We start from the raw sequence: 23341 nt of genomic DNA on the forward strand, positions 1-23341 counted from the left end.
GCCTTCATGAGTAGACATCTCATCCCTTTGTCTCTTTCCCTTCATCTTTCCCCCCATCTTGTAAAAAGAGCATAAAAGACCACTGGAAATAATCAATTTCTAGGTTTTTTCTTTCTTTTTATTTCCAATCAGCTGATACCATAACAACATCATTTTAGTACAACCAAATCTTTTGTGAATTAGGGGGTTTTATTTGAGGCCTATGAAATGGTTTATATGAGAGAGAGATATAAATGCTCAGAGTGCTGCCGTAAACAACTCTCTTTGTAAAATGAACATGGAACTTCCCAGTAGCCTTCAAATGCACAGAAATCATGATTATCTTGCTCTAGCACTGGGAGCAGGTGGGGCTGGGAGAGGTCCAGGAATACCAGTGGTAGCCTTGGGGTCAGCCAGGGAAGGATGGGAGGTGGCCTTCACCACTTGAATATAGTTCAAGGCTGTGAGGGTCATGATGTGGGAATGGAGGGACCAGAGCACTGTAAATCTACTATGTGCATCTGACAGGCCATCTGGGTACTTCTTATAGGAAAATTAGGAAAATGGCCATTAGCAAAGCCAGAAGGCTTAAGAGTTTAAGCAAGCTTGCAAAGGGAGTTGGGGATTCTTGTACAATTCGAGTTTTGGTGACTTTGAATGTTCGATCCCATTGAGTCAAGATAGCATTTCTGGCTCCCTTCCATTTCCCTGGGCCAGTCAAGCGGAACTGGTATGGTGTGCATGGGCCAAAGAAGATGGTCAAAGCCAGGCGTGGGTCCGTCAGGAGCAATGAGAATAGGTTGGGTTTTGCATTGATATTGGTCAGGAGTTCATCTATGTATGTGATGTAATCTGATTGTAAAGCTTTGCAGTAGCACAAGCCAAACCTTTAAAAAAGGAAAATTGGGGATAAAGAAGACAAAAAGATAAAATAATGATAATCCAGAACAAGAAAAAGTGCCAAGAGTAAACAGTGACAATAGAAAATTTGAAATGGTTTGTGTATTCTTCCCTCAAAGCCCACAGCTGTCTAATGGTTTTGTTGTTGTTGTTGTTTAAATATATGAGTTCCTTGACAAGATACTCTATAGGCATGGTACTCCACATGCTCATAATGCAGCTAGTATTTCTTTAGTTCTTTTGTCAAATAATTAGCAATTTCTAGAAAAAAATTTTTAAATAAATAATTTCACTCTTCCTAAATTTTTCTAAAACTCAATTATTGTTAGATTTTTATAATGTGAAAGTCCACAAGAACCCCTAATGCTGGTATCAGGCCCTAAAATCACTGACTGACCTTTGTGACAAGAAGCCTTTCCATTGTGCAGTTCTAATTAATTATCTATGTTATAGCAGAATTCCATAACGGAGATCAAATCGTATTCCAGGTTGAGGGTGAAATAGAGACATCTAGAATGTTTTTATTATTTTGGGATTTAGCGCTTTGACAAGGATAGAGCAATATGAAGTTTGAAAATATATATAAATTAGAGAAGTGATAAAAATTCTTAAATGCAGTGACTTTCAAACTTTCTTTTGGTCTCAGAAATCATTTTTTAAGTGAAAATTTATATTAAAGCCCAAAACAGATAAACAGTAAATCAGATAAAACCAGAGATGTTTTAGCTGGTTTAGGAGTGAGGAGGAGGCTAAGACTCCCTTCTTTGCTGGCCACCTCCCCTCTGTAATCCCTGGCCCTTGAGTACCAGCCAAAGAGCAGAACATAAGTGGAAACCTCTCCTCTAGGGGACAGGGTCAACAAAGTTATTCTGACAAAAGGCCAGATGGTAAGTACATTAGGCTTTGAGGGCCATATTATGGTCTTTTTTTTTTTTTTTTTTTCATTTTATGGTCTTTGTCTCAACTACTCAACCCCCCTGTTGTAACTCAAAAGCAGCTATACACAATCTGTAAGTGAATAAATGTGGCTATGTTCTCATAAAACTTTATATTTGGCCACTGTGGTTTAGGTTTCATATAGTTTTCACATATCATAAAATATTCTTTTATCTCACCCATTTAAAAACATAAAAGAAAAATTCAAGTTGTCATCAGATTTGGCCCTCAGGCCATAGTCTGCAGAATCTTGCTCTAGAGTAGGAATCTGAATAAAACAATAGAGCTGGATACGGATTTGTTGAATGAATGAGTAAGCAGACCCTTCTGGCGTCAGAGGGAATGAACACAGCTCTTTGACTGATTATGAATAAGGTGTGGAATAATGTATCTGGGAGATGAGAGTTCATTATATTTGGTTTTGAATCCAGACTCCATGTGGCATTGGATAATCATGGTCTGAAGTGATGATCTGGGGACACTTAAACTTCTCAATTCCCTTTGTTCCCTCTTCCCTTAACAGGCTATCCTAGATTTTTTCCCCCTAAATCTCAGGTGTTCTTTTTCCTCCAGTGTAACTCACCTCTGTCTGCTATTGTTCTACCAGTTTGAGTTATGAATCAAAAAAGATGTGTAAGTGGTTGACTTGGTTAACTTACCCACTGGGTTTGTTTTCTTTTCTTGCGTTAACTTCCTCTGTCATGGCACTTTGTGGTGGTAACTTATTTATACCTATGAAATATACAAACAAGAAGGACAATTTAACTGCTTTCGTGGGTGAAGATGCTTTACTACTGCTCATCTTTTATTTTTAGTACCCAATGACTTGTCTGTTCTTCTGGCAATAAATGTTAGAAGCCCATATGAATTGGTGGTATATAACGCTACCTGGTAATAATGCTGTCACCCAAAAAGTTGTAAACATCTGGTCATCTCACTACTTATTTATTTATTTATTTATTTAAATTTTTATTTATTTATGATAGTCACAGAGAGAGAGAGAGGCAGAGACACAGGCAGAGGGAGAAGCAGGCTCCATGCACCGGGAGCCTGATGTGGGATTCGATCCTGGGCCTCCAGGATCGCGCCCTGGGCCAAAGGCAGGCGCCAAACCGCTGCACCACCCAGGGATCCCTCACTACTTATTTAATACAACAAAACCTCACAATTGAATTTTGTTACTCAATTGAAATTTTACATTTTCATTGAACTTGTTGATTCAGTGAAAATAACAGGTAGACACAACTTCTATTTTGTGGCCCCTGATTTATCTTTTGTGCTGGTAATGGCTAAGATTCATTACAATAGCATAATTCCATAAAGAATAGAATGAATCCTGCTTTTAAAGATTCTGTGGCGTTAGATAGGAGCTGGGGATGGTCTCAAAATTTCCAATATCCCAAATAACATGGCAAACCAAAGACATGTGCCCTGTAGTTTCTCATGCACATACCTTTCAGGACTCGAACAGCCCATCGTGCTTGTGTTTCTCCTGTGGGTATCATGGAGCCTAAGGGTTTGATGAGGCCAATGACAGCCAGGGTTGGTTTTGGCAGATGCACAGGGAAGATGTACTTGTACAGCGATGCCTGGCCATTTTCAACTTTGACTACAGTCTCATCAAGGAAGGGGAAAGCAAAGGTGTATCCAGTGGCAAAGACGATGATATCAATGGGCTCTTCCTTTGGGGTGTTGTTAAATACAACAGAATTTTCCTTCACCTCCTTTATGCTTGGCTTTATGAGCACTTTTCCTGTGATGATACAGCCTGGAAGCTCATCATTTAGCACAGGCTCTCTCAGCTGCGTCCTAAACAGAAATGTGGGCAGGGAAGAGATCTGCCAGTGACCAGTGTGGCCAGCTCTCCCTCCCCCTTCACTTCTCTTCTTCATTCTGGGACTCTCCCCTTGTCCAGGCAGGAGGTGCCAGTCATGGGAGAAGTTACCTCTATGGGAGGGATTCATGCATGTCCAAGAAGAATGATGAAATGTGCTTGCCATTTACTAGAGTTTGGAAGCCTGTGGAGAAGGGGGTCAGAGCTTTCTCTGGCTCCTGTTTCCCTTGCTGAATTTCAGCACTCGGTTATCACTGTCATTAGAGATAGGGCAGTGCTGAAGGACTACAGGGGAAGCCAGGGACTTCTACATCTGCTGAGGACTCCTGGGAGCTGTCTCCTCCTAGGAAGCGATTGTATGAAGAAAGCATGCATGTGTTTAATAGGAACAAGTGCAGGATTATCTTCTTATGCCTATGCCTTTGGAATCACTAAGCAAATGCTTTGTGAGATGATTTTAAATTAGCTGAGCCATTTTGAGCTTATGGTGAATGCATGGAAAGAGACGGTGTGTCAAAGTGGAAAGAATACTAGAATAGGTAGGAGGAAGGGTGGCTTCTTGTTCTAATGTTTATACTTAACAGAGCTTGAGGAAGTCATTTGGTCCCAACTGGTTTTTATTCATCTGTAAAATAGGGTTACTGACACTTGCCATCCTTAGTTCATTGGGGAGGATGAAGAGCATATGAAATAGTATATATGCAAAAACTTTGGAAATGATAAATGATTAAATCCAAGAGTGAAGGGATTATAGTTCTTTAGGCTCATTTCACATCTTCTAAATTTATGTGATTAAACAAAATTCTTTATGGTCCCACAGCTACCATCCAGGTTAGACAAAGCTATGGTAGACACAGCTCTGATGCCAGGAATCAGAACACTTGAGGGGTTTGGAGGTAGGAGGTGGAAGAGGGCAGGTAAGTTTTTCTTCATATTCAATCAAGTTGTTGTGTTATTGCCTGATTTGGTTATGTCAGTAGAAGGATCAAGGTTCCTTCTTCCTAATAGCCCTCAGCAGATACACTATATTTACCTGTCTTCTGGTACTAAGCCATAATTTGCATGATTGAACCAGCTGTTCATCTTCCTTGCCATCAACCACGTCACAATTGGAGTTGGGAGAGAATTTCTGAACATGTTCTGAAATCGAGTCATGAACACCATGTCCCATGGGTATCCTGAGTCAAAGACTCGGCTCATCACCCATGCCCCTCCAGTGGTGCTGAGGAACACCTGAAAGCAATCAAAGAAGTCACTCAGTTTGACACACTGCACAGGGTTGGCCTTGCCAGAAATTCAGAAGTCTCATGATTAGAATGATACCAAAAAGTCTGCCACCCTCAAAATACATCCTCAACAAGATAGTTTTGGCTCTTCCCTCTCCCGTTTTAAAGTTATTCTTTTGATATCATGGTTTGAGTATCTAGAGTATTAAAATGCCTGAGAACATATAATTGAGAATTTATTGTCTGCCAGACACAATGACAGTGAATGAGATACTGTGACCACCCAGGGGGATTGAAAGTCTCATGTGAAAAACAATGAGCAGGTGGTTACAATTTTGTAGGTAATAAGAACAGGGCATGGCAGCAGTTGAAAGTCATCTACAAAGAGTTTCAGTAGAAACCATTGTTTGAATTGACAATAAAGTTCAGTAATACAATTAGTGAATTCTTTTTTTTTTTGTTTTACTTTACAGATTGAGTTTACCAGCTGACTAAGTTTGAAATTTCCAATAATTAGAGAAATATAAATAATAATATGCTACTCACATATAGTGGTCATAGTCGGTAAGACTGTGTTAATTTTTATTTCAGGACCTCCTTTCCCTTCTTTTAGGATAATTCCACCAAACTGCTAAATCTCTCCAAATCAATCAACCAATCAGGTTCCTTTTTGAAAGTCCTCAAAAGGAATATTAAAGTCACACACTCCCAATCCTTTTTCTTTTTTTTTTTTTTAATTTTTATTTATTTATGATAGTCACAGAGAGAGAGAGAGAGGCAGAGACACAGGCAGAGGGAGAAGCAGGCTCCATGCACCGGGAGCCCGACGTGGGATTCGATCCCGGGTCTCCAGGATCGTGCCCTGGGCCAAAGGCAGGCGCCAAACCGCTGCGCCACCCAGGGATCCCCCAATCCTTTTTCTTCATGGCTATTTTCACTCTCACAGTTAGTGACCTAATTATCTATACTTATTTAGTTGGCATCTGTGCCCCCCCAGGACTCTATTCTTCATGATGTCAGAGATCTTGTTTTTACTGTGTTCTTCAGTGTATTCCCAGTGCCTGGCACCACATTTGGCACATCAGAAGCCAACAACTAATCTGTATTTGTTGAGGAATGTTAATTACAATTATTACATAAATTCATACTAGGAAGAGACCACTGTGTTGGGGTGAGATAGTTGGGGATGTACACGGATTGTAGTAAAGGAGAAAAGGCACCAGAGAAGGGAGGAGTATGGTATGAGCAAAGGGGAAAACAGACGCAGAATCAGAAAGGGCTCAAAGTAGTGGGGGATAAAGATGAAATGGCAGATTTGAACCAGATTAAGGAGAACCCTATAATGCAGGGCTAATCCATCTGCAATTTATTATTTGTATTTTTTTTTGTGTTGCTTATTTTATTTTATTATTTTAGTAAAATGAGTTTCCCTGCACATTTTGGCAGGAGCATGGAGCCAGCATAGCTTTCTTAGCTTCCACTGTTTTTGCAAAGTGATCAAAAGTGGCCTGTGCTTTCTCAGATCTGCTTCCTCTGCTGCTCTCTCCCACTTTTTATTTTTTGGTTGAGTATAATTGACTTTTTTTTTTAAGTAAGGGGAGTTATTAGAAGTTTTTAAACATGAGAGAATCATAATGAAAGGTGGCTTCTCAGAGGATTTGTTTGTTGGTGTTAGGGTATCTGTATGGATTGCCACGTGTGGGAGGAGGGACTGGGCATTTAGGGATGTGGGTAGTATTAGGAACAGGTGCTTCGAGTCAGAGGGATTTGCACTTGAAGACTGGCTCTGCCATCTGCTAGTGGCACAACTTCAAGCATGCTACTTAGCTTCTATAAGCCTAAGTTCCTTCATTTATAGTTAAGGGTACCGATATGATAGTACCTACTCCAGCGGCTTCTTTTGATGGCTGGTTGAGATCATGCAGTAAAGCATTTATTGAAGTGCTTGACACAGAAGAAGCCCCAGTAAATATGAATTATTCCTACAATTATTATTAAGAGGACAGTGCAGTAGCCTCAGTGTGAGGTAATATGGACCTGCTGAGGGTAGTGGTGGTTAACAAGGAAAGGAGAGAGCAAATGGGAAATCTTAGCAAGGAAAAGGATAGGATTTTTTCACCTATGGGATTAGAGAAGACAAAGGTGTCTCCTGTAGCTCTTGTTGGATGACTGGGAACATGACAAAAATAGGAAGTCAGAGAAGTTGGTCTTGGAGGAAAAATGACACTTCAAATTTGCAGTAAAATTTATAAACATGTAAGAAAAAAACACTTGAAAAATCTGATTTTTTGCATGTGTGTGCTTTAGGCATATTTCTTTCTTTTATCATTTTTCACTGTTTGCCTGAGGCACACACCTTAAGATAAAGCTCTTCATTAAATAACATGAAGAATGGTACCTTTTTTGCCAGGCGGCTGGTCTCTACAGCAATGTCTGTGCCTGAATTCCCCATTCCAATCACAAGGACTCTCTTGTCCTTAAATATATCTGGATGTTTATACTGTCGGCTATGAAAGTATTGGCCTTTAAATGTATTTATACCTATAGAAAAAGAAAGTCAAATAAGGAATTTTACAGAATCAGTGAATGAAACACAAATATTGTTTCCTTAATAATTTCCTTTTGATGGATTATTTTGGTTGTTTTTAATAGCATACTCAGTTTTAAGAAAATCCAAAATATGAATACATGACTTTCTATGAAGACATAGAAATTAGTGAGTGATTATTTATTTAATGGAGGTACTTACTCCATTTAAAAGTTGGTAGAAATCAACAGGACAGTAATATTATATTTATTAATATTTGATTATATAGAACTTTTCACAAGCAAGGAGCAAGAGCAGAGAAGTTAAAGGAAACTGAATCAGTTCCTCTATTCAGCAAAATTTTTTTTTGGCGTCTATGTGCTTGGTACTGTGCTAGTTGATATTAGTGAAATAAGATAAATGAAATGTGGTTCCTATTCAAAAAGATCCATATGGTTTGGGGGAAATTCACTGATAGTTCACTGTGGTGATTGACTATAACTCAGGCTGAGTTTGCTGAGTCAGCAAGAGTTGGCTCAAAGAAAAAGGGATTATGTTAGTCATACTGGGGTTTAGATCTACTGTTTTAACTGGAGAGGGAGAAATTAAGGAGTCAATCCCATTTACAATTGCACCCAAAAGCATAAGATACCTGGGAATAAACCTAACCAAAGAGGTAAAGGATCTATACCCTAAAGGATCTATACCCTAAAAAACACTTCTGAAAGAAATTGAGGAAGACACAAAGAGATGGAAAAATATTCCATGCTCATGGATTGGAAGAATTAATATTGTGAAAATCTCTATGCTACCCAGGGCAATTTACACGTTCAATGCAATCCCAATCAAAATACCATGGACTTTCTTCAGAGAGTTAGAACAAATAATCTTTTTTTTAAAAAAGATAATTTATTTATTCATAGAGACGCACGCAGAGAGAGAGAGAGAGAGAGAGAGGGAGCAGGCACCATGCAGAGAGCCTGACGTGGGACTCGATCCAGGGTCTCCAGGATCACGCCCTGGGCTGCAGGCGGCACTAAACCGCTGCACCACCGGGGCTGCCCTAGAACAAATAACCTTAAGATTTGTGTGGAATCAGAAAAGACCCCGAATAGCCAGGGGAATATTGAAAAAGAAAACCAGGGGCATGCCAGATTTCAAATTGTACTACAAAGCTGTGATCATCAAGACAGTGCGGTACTGGCACAAAAACACATAGATCAATGGAACAGAATAGAGAATCCAGAAATAGGCCCTCAACTCTATGAAACTAATACTGGACAAAGCAGGAAAGACTATCCACTGGAAAAAAGACAGTCTCTTCAATAAATGGTCCTGGGAAAATTGGACAGCCAAGTGCAGAAGAATGAAACTAGACCATTCTCTTACACAAAGATAAAATGGATTAAAGATCTAAATGTGAGACAAGAATACATCAAAATCCTGGAAGAAAACACAGGCAACACCCTTTTTGAATTTGGCCACAGCAACTTCTTGCAAGATTCATCTATGAAGGCAAGGGAAACAAAAGCAAAAATGAACTATTGGGACTTAATCAAGATAAAAAGCCTCTGCACAGCAAAAGAAACAGTCAACAAAACCAAAAGACAACCTACAGAATGGGAGAAGGTATCTGCAAATGACATATCAGATAAAGGGCTAGTATACAAGATGTATAAAGAACTTATGAAACTCAACAGCAAAGAAACAAATAATCCAATCATGAAATGGGAAATAGATATGAACAGAAATTTCACCAGGGAAGACATAGACATGGCCAACAAGCACATGAGAAAATGCTCTGCATCACTTGCCATCAGGGAAATACAAATCAAAACCACAATGAGATACCACCTCACCCCAGTGAGAATGGTGAAAATTAACAAGACAGGAAACAACAAATGTTGGAGAGGATGCAGAGAAAGGGAAACCCTCTTGCACTGTTGGTGGGAATGTGAACTGGTGCAGCCACTCTGGAAAACTGTGTGGAAGTTCCTCAAAGAATTAAAAATAGAGCTACCCTATGACCCAGCAATTGCACTGCTGAGGATTTACCCCCAAAGATATAGATGCAGTGAAACGGCAGGATACCTGAACCCCAGTGTTTATAGCAGCAATGTCCACAATAGCCAAAGTGTGGAAGGAGCCTCGGTGTCCATAGAAAGATGAATGGATAAAGAAGATGTGGTCTATGTATACAATGGAATATCACTCAGCCATTAGAAATGACCAATACCCACCATTTTCTTCGACGTGGATGGAACTGGAGGGTATTATGCTGAGTGAAGTAAGTCAATCAGAGAAGCATAAACATTATATGGTCTCATTCATTTGGGGAATATAAAAAGTAGTGAAAGAGAATAAAGGGGAATGAGAGAAAATGAGTGGGAAATATCAGAGAGGGTGACAGGACATGAGAGACTTCTAACTCTGGGAAACGAACAAAGAGTAGTGGAAGGGGAGGTGGGCAGGGGGATGGGATGACTGACTGGGTGACTGGCACTGAGGGGGACACTTGGCGGGATGAGCACTGGGTGTTATGCTATATGTTGGCAAATCGAACTCCAATAAAAAATATACAAAAAAGTACAAAAACAATAAAATGAGCATTGATATCATTTGCAGGTCATATGTAGATTGTGATTCCTCCACTGGACTCCTATAAAACTCTTTTCATTCCTTCTTTACAGGCTACATACCCTGTGAGTGCCAAATAAATTCATTGTACTCTCTATGTCAATTTTCTGGATTCTTGGAGTGACCCTGTACCAGGCACTCCTCCCTGGCAGTTTGAGTAGTTTTCCTTATCAGGGATTTTCTGTGTGTACAAGAACTGAGAAAGGACTGGGCTGTCTTGTCCATTTTTAATTGTTCAAGCAGAGGCTGTTGAGCCTTTCTCAGGGATCTTGGAGAATAGTTCCTTGTATAGGGAAGAAGACTGGACTTGGTGATTTTCGATTCAATGATTCTATTCCATGGCAGTGTTCAGGATGTACTTTATTCTGACTTGACTTGAATAAGGTCTGGGGGCCATTGGAAGTGTGAGTTTATTGTGAGATGAGCCTTGAGATCATTCCAGGCCATATTTAGATGATACACATTTCCTAAAGTTTTAACTTTTTGAAAACTTACTGCAGATAAAATAAACCAAACCATTGCATCTTCTATTCCCTCTGTATTGTAATCCAATGGAAATTTGATATAGATTAACATGAATCATGGTTGCAAAAACCAGATAAGGAAGCTGAAACCCAAAGATGACTTAACTTGACTCCCAAGATTCTTCTCCCTGTTGACTACTGACCTAGTGCCATATACTTCTGGTCTAGCTAAACCTCTACAGAACAAACAAAAATCACATTACTTTTCCCTTTATTCATTTATTGACCTTTGTGGCCTCTAAACTCAGCTTTGGTTGTATGCTACCACTGAAGCTAACAACTTGTGTAAGCATTGTGTGTCTTAGAACTTTCTGAATGTTACACATCACTTAAGGAGTGACACTGAACCTCAGGTGAAAAATAAAATTGCTTGCTAGTTATTTATTCTACTTTTTGGCACTTACAGGTTGTTTGGAACAAATGAAAATCAAAAATTGGGAGAAAGTTCTGGTTAGAAAAAAAATTCCTTTTACCTTACAACTTTATTTAATGGAGGAACTGTAAAAATTCATTCCTGGACCAAGCCAGTAGCAGGATGGCTCCCATGAGACAAATTAAAGTCAATTTCAGAAAATGATGTACCTGGATAACAGTCCAGTGGCAAATGTGGGTTAGTAAGGAAACCAGTGCAGACCATGACAGCATCAAAGATGGCAGACTCTTGCTTTCCTTCATGCTGAGTGACTACCTCCCATTGGCCGGTGACAGTAAAATCTGGGCATTTTGTTACTTTGCAGACTTTAGTCTGAAAAAAGAATCATAGTCACAATTGTCAAGTTTCTAGTAAGGGCTTTCTGGCCCAGTTGACATTTCAAATGTTCTAGAGCACAGACTAAACATAATTAATAAGCATAAACTTAGAAATTGAATTGAATTATCAGATTAACCATTATTTTCTAAATGGAAGTATTCTAAGTTTAGAGTTGTGGTGGAGTATTTATGGGAAATGATGAGACCCAAAAAGTTTTAGTGATTTGCTCCAATTCTCACAGTAAGAATCATGGTCTTCTGATGTCTTTTTCATTATTCTTTCTGTTGTAAGAAAGAATATTTCATTATTCTTTCTTTTTTTAAAAATTTTATTTATTTATGATAGTCACAAAGAGAGAAAGAGAGAGAGGCAGAGACACAGGCAGAGGGAGAAGCAGGCTCCATGCACCGGGAGCCCGAGTGGGATTCTATCCCGGGTCTCCAGGATCGTGCCCTGGGCCAAAGGCAGGCGCCAAACCGCTGTGCCACCCAGGGATCCCTCATTATTCTTTCTGTTGTACACCTAGAGCTGTACTTTAATAGGGGCATGGATAATATAAATTGAAAATATAAATTTGGTCTTGAGTATCTTACCTTATGAAAGGTCCTATAGAGTATATTGCCGAAATTTTCCCAGATTCAGAGAATGATTGAGAAATGCTAATTTTATGGCCTCAATGTTCTGGGAGAAGTCCAAATTTCAGTCTATTTTTGTTTTAATCAAGTACATATATATTAATGGGTGTGAGGTTCTGATTAAGAAAATATATAAAATAAATGTATAAGTCAAACTTAAGGCATAAATGCTCCACTGGCCAAGAGACTTTGCTGCCTTTCTTCTTCAGTTTTCAGAGAAGACAGGGTGTCTCAAGTCTTTCCTAATGGGGTCAGTATTTGGATAATATTTGAAGTGCTTGTTGGATTCCAACATTGGTATTAGGAAATCTTCCTTTTTTATTTTTTATTTATTTTTATTTTTTTTATTTTTTTTTAAATCTTCCTTTTTTAAATAAAAGTTTGCAATTAATTAAAAATTAATTAGTTTTTAAATAGAATTTACTTTCATCTTAAAAATAAGAACTGTTTGTAATGAAAAATTTGGAATGCACAGAGAGGAAAGAAATCTCTTATAGACAGCTACTTGTATGTAGTTTCTTAAAACTTTGGTGAACATCTAGTTTTAAACATTTTTTCAATTATTTTATTTTTTAAAATGGTTTTATTTATTTATTCATGAGAGACAGAGAGAGGGAGCTCCCACTGAGCAGGGAGCCTAATGTGGACTTGATTCCAGGACCCTGGGATCATGACCTGAGCCGAAGGCAGATGCTTAACTGACCGAGCCACTCAGGTGCCCTTCAATTATTTTAAAACAGGCTTGGGGCAGCGTGTAGTAAAGGAGTGCTTCAGATTCAGAAACTCTGATGCATTAAAAAATATTTCTGTGGATCATGTCCATTCTCTGTGGTAGTGCTTCATTTTTACTGTGTGCCTTGCAAAATAAGGAAGTGGAATAAAATACTCTTTGGAAAACTGGAGTACTTTTATTTTCTTCCAGCTTGATTGAAAGATAACTGGCATACAACACTGTATAAGTTTATTTTATTTTATTTTTTAATAATAAATTTATTTTTTATTGGTGTTCAATTTGGCAACATACAGAATAACACCCAGTGCTCATCCCGTCAAGTGCCCACCTCAGTGCCCGCCACCCAGTCACCCCCAACCCCCGCCCTCCTCAAATAAGTTTAAAGTATATGACATAATGATCTGATATATGTATATACTGCAAAATAATTACAACAAGCAATAAGTTTAGTTTATATCCATTACCTTGCATAATCATAATTCTTTTTCTTGTGATAAGAACTTAAGATCTGCTCTCTTAGCAACTTTCAAATATACGACACAGTTAACTATATATTAAGCATGCTATACGTTATATCTCCAGAATGGATTTATCTTATAACTGGAAGTCTGTACCTTTTGACCACCTAACCCATACCTCCCAACCCCCACCATTCACCTCTGGCAACCACCAATCTGTTCTGTTTCTATGAATTTGTTGTTTTTAGATTTCATATCCAAGTGAGATCATACAGTATTTGTCTGGCTTATTTCACTTAGCATAATACTCTAAAGGTCCATCCATATTGTTGCAAATGGCAGGATTTCCTCTTTTTTCATAGCTAACCAACCTTCCAGTGTGTGTGTATGTGTGTGCCACATTTTCTTTGTCCACATACCCATTGATGGACACTGAGGTTGTTTCCGTGTCTTGACTATTGTAAATAATGCTGCAATGAACGTGGGGGTGCAGATAGCTCTTTAAGATAGTGGTTTCATTTTGGTCAGTACTTTTAAGGTTGTGAATATGAATCTTATTTGCTACTAGTTTTGGTTATTCATGTTGCTTAGGAATTTATTACCATCCCCATCGGTAGCAGGGTGAGGGTGAGATCTAAGAGAAGGACAATACATGGATTTTCATGTTTCTTGGAGAGGAAAAGAAGGGGGGAAGAGAGTGTATTCATATGCCCCCGTCCTTCTACCTTTTTCCTGTCTCTGTTCTTGGAAATGGGAAGGGAGGTGGGTAAGGCATCTGAAAAGAACAATATTCAAAGATTTTTCTATTCCCAAGGATATCTAGAAAATATTTCCTTCAAATAGAAAAGATTTCCTTCAAATAAACATAGCACAGGATTTTTCTTATAAAGGGATACTCAAGAAGAGAATACCTAGGTACTGGTAGAAGTGATCAGTGTCCCTATGTGCTTTGGTCCCAAGCTGAGAATGTGGTTTGATATTTTTAGGTCTCTTTTGATACTTGGATTAAATTATTACAAGCCAAAAATTTATACACATGAACCCTTACAGAAAGTATCCACCTCCACATTTACTTAGGGTAGTTATGAGTACCAGACGAAAAGGAATCCAGCTAGGTGTCATCAATCTTGCCAGTTCCTCATCTTGTCTACAGAACCAAGGGCTAGGCTATTGAGAGAAATGGGAAACAGGCAATACTTCCTGACTACTGACTGATGTTTTGTGTCTTACCTTGAATCGAATGCATTTCAGAAGGCTGAACCGGTTTGCATACATTTTGAGATATTCCAGGAATTGAGAATTTGGCACATAGTTTGGATAATCTTCTGGGAAAGGAAAGTCTGAGTAACAAGACATCTCCTTGCAGCTGTTGGAAACCACAGACTTGTAGAGGCTGGCTCTGCCTTCTTCAACATGTTCCTGTACAAAAAATGTAAGCACATGAGTGTGTATGCATGTGTGCATGTGTGCGCACATACATGAAATGGATGTTCGTATTTAGACATTTCAAACAGTGACAAAGATTAAGGTTACCCTTTCTAATGGGATTTGTTGTCTTGCCCTTGAGGTAGGGTGAACACTGAACATTGAATTTTATTATCAGAATTGCAATTTCATTCATTACATGTTAACAAATAAGCCCAGGATGGACTCACCTGTCCAGCTTCACATGGCATTATTGCGAAATACAGGAAAATATGGAGATAGACCAGAGCCAGAAAGTAGTATCTGGACTATGGATTGTTGCTAGGTATTTTGGTTTCACAGGGTGTTGTCGAAAGGATTATGGAGAAGGGGGTGCAGATTATGAAGACCGCACAACCATGTACATAGTGAAACACTCATTTCCCCCTCCCCCGATTTTGACCTGAATAACTGGTAAATATCAATATCTCAGACAACTACCGCCAGGTTGAGTAATAAGCAGTTTTGGTATATTTAGATATTTAGTCTTTAATATACACTGCCTCTGTCTTTTGGATGTATTTTGGAGGATGTTCTGAGTTTAATGGGAATGTGGCTCTTAGTATTTTAATATTATTTGCCATTTTGGTTATGCATAGTTCTTCATTTTTTCCCTGTGATACAAAAATTAATTTTATTTGTGTGAATAAATGGAAAGATGAACATAAACTTCACACATGGGGAGGAGGGCTCATTTTGTTCCTTCAAAGGATGTGAATCTAGATCTGCCTGAAATGTATAGTGACTACAGAGAGCAAAATTATGAACATATCTTTGTGGTTTGAATTAATGTTACTGATCTCATAAACTAATGGGTTCACTATATCTTTTTTTTTAAACCTTTTTTTAATTTTTAATTTTATTTATGATAGTTACCCAGAGAGAGAGAGAGAGAGGCAGAGACATAGGCAGAGGGAGAAGCAGGCTCCATGCACCAGGAGCCCGACGTGGGATTCGATTCCGGGTCTCCAGGATAGCGCCCTGGGCCAAAGGCAGGCGCTAAACCGCTGCGCCACCCAGGGATCCTGGGTTCACTATATCTTGCTTGTCTGTGGCCCCGCCTCTGACAGTCTCACTTGTCCAGAATATATCTAGAAAAACTTACACTCAAGAGCCTAAGAGAGTTGGTTGTAAAATAGACTTTCCATACAGGCCTCCAACCTCCACTTGTTAGTGGACGGAAGTGGGCTCTTTGCCAATGTATCTCTTTTCTTTTTAAAGGTTGCCACATCCTCTCCCACCCCAACGATTTCCATTGCAACCTTTATCTGTTTCCTCTTTGCCTAAGGCTGTGGTCACTGGGAGAGACAGAGTTATGCACCTCTGAGGGATGAATTAAGATCAGTGATTTATAATCTCTGTAATCTTTGGCATGTCTCCCTAATTGGAAATGGAAGTGGTCTCCACATGTGTTTTCTGGGGTTTCTGCTGATCGCTGGTCCAATTTTGCATGATGACCCCTGATACCCAGAACAGGCACTAAGGATCCCCCTGTGGGCTTTCTGGTAAGTATAGCCCCTGCTAGACCAGATACTTTAATTTGCAGGTTTGGAATTGGCCACCTGGTTTGAGTGCAGAGACACATCTAACTAGCCTTGGGTGTGTGTGTGTGTGCATATGCATGTGCATGCACAGAGATAGGAAGAGGAGGATTGGATGCCTTTAGAAAGCTCAGGAGGTTCATAGCATGTTAGAGCTGGAAGGCCCCGTTAAGGTCACCTCACTTAGGGATTTCCTCTCAGGTGTCAGAGGTATCTCAGAGTGGTCCAGTCATCTCAAGAGGCCACTGTGTCAAGAAAAGGCTGCAGAATGAAGGTGGGTGGTTTTTCCTGCTTCCCAGCCCCCTAGCTTTTTTTCAACCTGGTTTCAAGTTCTCATTTAATAAATGAAACAACAGGGCTGGAATGCCTTGTTAATTGGGCAGCTGCTGGATCACCCTCTTTGCCATCCTTTAGATGTCCTGTCATGGGCTTCACAATATGTGTTCACCACTGCCTCTATTTTTCTTACTTTTCCACACCCTTAAGCCCGACTCTTTCTTCACCCTCCACAGATGCTGCATTTTCCTGACAGCATTGCAGGGACTGACTTCGGAGATCATGCATCTTCCTTCCTCTCTACCTCAATGTTTTTCTTCATGTTCACTTTTCCTCCCCTCCACCTTCCCCCCACCATCTTAGAGGAGGTTATGCCTCTCCACTTTTCTGAGGCAAACCCTTCCATGTGCCTATAACTCCACTCCTTTCCTTTTCTGCCAGGATCTCATCCCAGTTTGGGCTCACATATGTAATGGTTTCAACCATCCTTACCTACTCTTTTCCCATTACCCTGGCGGCAGTCTGAGGATAGGATGCATCTTTCTCATTTCTGTGTTCCCCTGGGCCTTGCGCGCAGGCATTTGACCTGACCAAGTCACACGGCCAGGTGTGGGCACAGCTGGATCTAGAATGCATTTCTCTTGATTCTTAGTTCAGTGAGTTTTGGTGTTAATAATTAAGTGTCTGTGACCTATATAAGGTGCATTTTTCTCCAGTATGGACTAGGTTCTCTGGACTCACTTTTGCTTTGATGGAAATTACTTTAACCAGATAATTCTGCTACTTCCTCATCTAACTGAGAAGTCTCATCTTGCAAGCCAATTCTGGACTCACTTTTGCTTTGATGGAAATTACTTTAACCAGATAATTCTGCTACTTCCTCATCTAACTGAGAAGTCTCATCTTGCAAGCCAACTCCCAACTCTGATAGATTAGTCCTATTTTTTTCAAGTATGTGTTAAGAAGAGTTCTGAGGCTTATCAGAGGAAGTGTATCATGCTGGATTAGCAATGTCTTTTGGAGGAGGGGAGAGTTACAGCACAGGTGTTAGAGTTCCTCTATCCTAATGTGATGTTTGTACTTGGAAACATGGAAACAGATGTGCTCTTTCACCTCGTGCCCTTGGGGAAGTTTCTATGTGCTGATGGTCACATTTGGTGGTTAGGCACATCTCAAGATATGCAATTTGGGACGCCTGGGTGGCTCAGTGGTTGAGCGTCTGCTTTCGGCTCAGGGCGTGATCCCAGAGTTCTGGTATCAAGTCCCACATCAGGCTCCCTGCATGGAGCCTGCTTCTCCCTCTGCCCATGTCTCTGCCTTCTTTCTGTGTCTCTCATGAATAAATAAATAAAATCTTAAAAAAAAAAAAAGACATGCGATTCTTCTCTATGTGAGCCAAGCTGGACTATGCTGGGAGAACTGCAACCAACTAGAAGCCTCGGCCTCTCTGGCCTTTGCTCACTGAGTTAGAAAACACTTCATTCCAGTTCCAAATTCCACTTTTCTATAGTGAGAGGAGTGCTACGACTTCCTGTTAGCTCCTTATGGGCTCTGAGGCCCGGATATCTGAAACCTTGCTTCTTTTCACTGTTCTTGATGGCTTTCTCATCAACACTTACTGTTCTTGTGCTCTTGAGCAGGAGGGGAAGCAGGAAGCTTGGAAGTGCTGATGCGAATACTTTCCTGGCCACGCCATGGGACTCACGGGGCTTCAGTGGCCCCAGTAGTGCCCCCGAGGCCCCCATCGGTCCAGGCCTTCTGCTTCCTCACCTCACTTTCCTCTCCAGGCTGGACTGTAACCCTGCTGAGGTTTGAGACTATTACTTTCTTTTGCTTAGGGCTTCAAAAAAGGCTCCAAACCCACATTCTTTACTTCCAATGGTTCTTGGCATAGATTGGGGCTGCCTGGAGAGCAGGACCTTGAGTAAAGAGCTCATCCTACACTGAGCCCTGTGTCACTTCACCTCAGATGGAGGAGGCCTGGGAACAGAAGCAGCTCCAAGTGGCTCTGTCTTATAGGCAGAGGCTGACATTCCTGCACTGCTGGGTTCGTACTTTTGTCCTGAACACCGAGGTCCCTGGCCTTGAGTCAGACCCTGTAGTTCTGCTCCTGCTCCCCTTATTCTAGGCTTTCTTGGCATGTCCCAACCTCTCCGTTCCCTGCCACCCTTTGGGGGCATCTCTCTTGGCCCTAGATCAAGTTTGCGAGATGGCTCATACATTCCCCACCCAAGCTTAGGCTGTGCCCTGCTTCTTTGTTTTACGAATTTCAGAGGTCTTCCTGGCTCCCTGTTCAGCAGATGCTTCCAAGCCCTACCCCGCCACCCCCACCCCGCCCGTCCCGGCCCAGGGCGGTCAGTGTCATGGGAGAAATTCTACTTCTTTTCACATCCGTGCAGTCTTTCCCGACAGACACATCGCACAGCCCCGAGCCCCCCACTTACGGTGAATCTCCACAGCCCCCCGAGGTCGTCACTCCTCTCAAAGCATGTGGGCTCCAGTCCTTCCTCCAGGCAGCACTTGATGGAGGCCAGGCCACTGACCCCAGCTCCCACAATTGCAACCCGCTTGGCCATGTTCTCCTGTGTGGGGAAAGCAAAGCAGAGCTTTTTATTCACCAGTGGAAGCCCCACCCCATGCTTGGCTGCTCTAGCCAACCAGGAGAGAACCAGGGAGATGAAGAAATGTGAGAAATGTTCAGGCCACTTCTTTGCCCCTGTTCCTGGTGAGCTCCCACCCCCTCACTTGGAGCTGCTGCCCAATGTTAGCACGGTTGCTGCTGAGACAGAGGGGCTGAAACTGGACCTTTTAGTGGAGAGTTTTGCATCTGGACTGTGCTGCTGCCTCCAGCCTCCCTTCACTGACTCCAGAATGGCATAGAGTAGTGACCAGAATCACCTTGTCAAGCACGTTTTTCTAAATAAACATATGAAACCAGAGCTCAGATTGGTGTAGCGAACTGATGCAAGGCCACACAGCAGTGGTGAAGTGCAGTTGGGATTGGGAGCTGAGGCACCTTGGCCAATGTGGGTCCTGCTACGGCACTGCCCCTGGAGAGTCCCAGCCCTCTGGCGCTCCGTGGGCCTCAGCGCGGTCCATCCTCCTCCCACCCACAGCAGTGAACAGCTACCAGGGGAAGAGAGAGGCTGCTGTGTGTGGACAATCATCCCTTCCCCTCCCCATCAGATACTGATTCACCCCAGGGAATGTGGCCCTGTCCCTACTGGCACAGGTGGAGGATCATCTGTTCTTGGGCCACATAAGAATGCTGATAGGCAATATAGCATAGTGGTTAAGCAAGCAGGCTCTGGCAGATTGCCCGGGTTAAAGTTCAGTTCTGTCGGTTACGGCTGTGTGATCTTGGGCAAGTTAGTTAACCTCCGCGCATCACAATAATGGAGAAAACAGTGGTCGGTTCCTTGCAGTGTTTGGTGAGAATCAAGTGAGTCAACACATGTCAGTTGATGTAGAGCTGTTCCTGACACATAGCAAATGCTCAATAGATATAAGTTATTATTACTGTAAAAACATTTCCCCAAATTGGTGTCCTCTCCTGCCTTTCCCATCAGTGAGCCTCTGCTCTTTTATTTCCTATACGGTCTGGTCAATATACACGTTTCACCCTAAATCATACAATTTTAGATGTGTTCACTAATACGTTTTTGTGACAATTTTATCTCCTTATGTTAGTGAGTTTTTAAAGCACATAGGTCACAGAGTAGATGCTGTTTTCTTGTTTCACAGATGAGATCTTTACACAAAACTGCTTTTTAGGATACACATATTTTGCTTTTTAGGATTGGGAACCTGAGAGAGGTAGCTCCACTATAGAGACGTCACATATTTTGCTTTTTAGGATTGGGAACCTGAGAGAGGTAGCTCCACTATAGAGACGTCACCTGCTTGCTCTCTGCGATTGCTCCTATGGCCAGGGAGGCACTGGGAACATAATATAACAGATGCCCAAGCAATAGCTCTTGAATGAAAGGCCCATTTTTTTTTTCAAGTGTTCTTTAAATGTGTTGTAGGGCTGGTTGCTTCCCTGTAACAACTGGCTCCGATTGACTGGGGAAGAGCTGGTAAATTACCTTTAGGAGAAGTCATGCTCTGGATCCTAATGGACAACCTTATACAATTTTCCTCTTCCTGGGTTCTAGAGAAGTAAAGTGACCCTACATTTAGAGATGCAGCTGATGTAAAGCAATAAATGTAGGTGTTTTTTTTTAAATTTTTTATTTATGATAGTCACAGAGAGAGAGAGAGAGAGGCAGAGACACAGGCAGAGGGACAGAGACACAGGCAGGCTCCATGCACCGGGAGCCTGATGTGGGATTCGATCCCGGGTCTCCAGGATCACGCCCTGGGCCAAAGGCAGGCACTAAACCGCTGCGCCACCCAGGGATCCCTAAATGTAGGTGTTGAGCCCAGACACATTTGTTTTAAATCCCTGCTCTATCAGCTTGGCGTATAGGAAAATACCCTCCTGGGGGAGCCTCACGCTCCTCATCTGTAGAATGGGACATAGTGCTATGCATTTCTGTGGGACATAGTAGGCATTCAAGGAAGAATATCCACTCTTATGAGAAAAATGACTCTAGGAAAGAAGGGGAGCATTGCACAGATAATACGATATTTGCAACTGTGTGCAGAAGCACGCTGGCCCTATAAAGACAGCAGGCCTGATGATAGCAAGATGCTCGTGTCCTTTGCAGGAGACTAGGAAACAAAGCAGTTTCCTTCTGTAAGGGGAGCATGTGGAGCCATTTCCAGTAGCTGGACTGAGAAAGAGGGTGGGGCAATTTCCCTAGTGTGGCTCCACTGAAACTAGACATCAGCAGGGAGAGAGATCTAACTTCCCTGGAGAGACGCTAGTCCATGGATATCTTGCCATGTATCCAGGGCAGTGTCCCAGGCAGGAAAAATGGGCTCTTGGTATAGCGAGAACCAGTGTGTACGTACGTTTCCTTGAGTAGGATGTTGTAGGTTCAGGGACATACTGCTGAATGGCAAAGGCAGGCGCTTCACCGACTGAGCCATCCAGATGCCCCCAAAGTTCCCAATTTTTAACCATAGAGTTAGAAACTGCTGTTTTTTTTTCCCCCCTGGGCATTTTATACTGCTTCCTCTACTTTAGAGAAGTAAAATGCAAATATATAATGTAGTGAAGTCAGATAGAGTGCTCATTTAAGTTTACTAGGATAATGTAGGGGGTCAGAACATGAGACTAGGCCCGCTATTTCCAAAATGATGCACAGAGGTGCTCTGATTAACTTAAAATATCAAGGAATGTACACGTTTATTGAGTATGGAGCAAAACTGGAGGTAGTTGATAGTTTTAATGCCAATTAGGATTGTGTTCCATTAGATGATGTCATCTCTTTGCAATGCTAGATTGCTGGCAGTTGCAATGTTAAAAGCAAGTACCACATGAAAGTTGGTTAAGGTGGAATGGGGAATGAAGGGATGATATCCCATCTGATTCCAAGGATTGAGAAGTTGTACGGTGCCTAGCAGGAGCATTCGCCTCATTATAAATAAGTGTGGTTATTCAAGGAAATAAAATGATTATTTTTCTTTCAATTTGTGTATTATTTTTCAAACAACTACAAAGACATAAGAACAGAAATACTTAATTTGTTTGTACCTGACTACTCATACACTATAGGGCCCCTTGAACCTAGACAGTTAGAGTCTTACCATCCAGATTTATTTTGTTTTGTTTTGTTTTATTTTATTATTTTATTTTTTACGATTATTTATTTGAGGGAGAAAGAGAGAGAATGAGTGGGGGAAGGGCAGAGGGAGAAGCAGACTCCCTGCAGAGCAGGGAACCAGATGTGAGACTGGATCCCAGGACTCTAGGATCATGACCTGAGCCGAAGGCAGACACTTAAACGACTGAAACACTCAGGCACCCTATTTTGCACCCTATTTTATTTTATTTTATTTTATTTTATTTTATTTTATTTTTTTATACTTTGCTTAAAATAAAATAATGTTATCTAGTAGAACACAGCCCTGATATTAATTTAATTTAATTTAATTTAATTTAATTTAATTTATTTTTTAAGTAGGTTCTGTGCCCAATATGGGACTCAAACTCATGACCTCAAGATCAAGAGTCATTTGCTTTACCAACTGAGCCAGCCAGGCATACTGGTTTATTGGCCTGGGGACCTTACCTATTGATATCAGGAAAATGCAAGTGAACCTATATCTGAGTCTAGCACTATATCAATTAACCAGTGTTTCTTAACTCTCTCTGGTGCAACTTACCTGTATGTTTCCTAGTGCTCCATCTCTACTAGTGCTGTCAGACTTACATCCAGCCCTTTATTTATACATTCCCCATCCCTCTCTTCCTCTTCCCTCTTCTCTCTGTCTGCCTGTCTCGCTTTCTTACACACACACACCATCTTGGCACAATGATACAATACACACACACACACACCATCTTGGCACAATGATACAATATCCTTAGGTAGGCTGTGCATTTCAGGACTAATCAGAGATAAGTAGAGTTAGTTGGATGGTTGGCAGTTAGAGGTGCTCAAGGGTACCTCCTTAGCCCCTGAGAACAGATGAACATAAACTGGTAAGAAACTCATGTCAGAGCAGTGCCATGCTCTGCTATTCCTGTTTCCCAGCCGCCATTCCCTGCCTCCTCAAGCCCATTCCTAACCACATATGAAAAATTCTGATAGGATTAAAATTTGTCAGTTACAAGGCCATAGACATTTCCTAGGCTGGAGGAGAAACGAAGAATAATAAAAGCTGGAGACTTAGTTTCTCAAAAAAGCAAAACAAATAAACAAACAACAACACAGCAGTTTCTAACCCTATAGTAAATCAGATGACATTAGACTATTTGTCTACAAAAGATTTCTAAAGCCTTCGAAATGTGTGGTAAATTCAGCTGG

At 41.1% G+C, this 23341-nt stretch overlaps 1 protein-coding gene across 1 annotated transcript; it reads right to left on the reverse strand.

The window, feature by feature from the left end:
• Positions 1-126: 126 nt before the first annotated feature.
• FMO1 (flavin containing dimethylaniline monoxygenase 1) lies at positions 127-19005 on the reverse strand. The gene is given in 8 exon segments (NM_001003061.1): positions 127-866; positions 2475-2547; positions 3269-3624; positions 4683-4882; positions 7274-7416; positions 11146-11308; positions 14371-14559; positions 18866-19005. Coding segments are annotated over 8 exon segments (1599 nt in total). The 5' UTR covers positions 18998-19005; the 3' UTR covers positions 127-523.
• Positions 19006-23341: the final 4336 nt, after the last annotated feature.

The sequence above is a fragment of the Canis lupus genome, chromosome 7 (genome assembly GCF_011100685.1).
Source record: "Canis lupus familiaris isolate Mischka breed German Shepherd chromosome 7, alternate assembly UU_Cfam_GSD_1.0, whole genome shotgun sequence".
NCBI classification, from domain to species: Eukaryota; Metazoa; Chordata; class Mammalia; order Carnivora; family Canidae; genus Canis; species Canis lupus.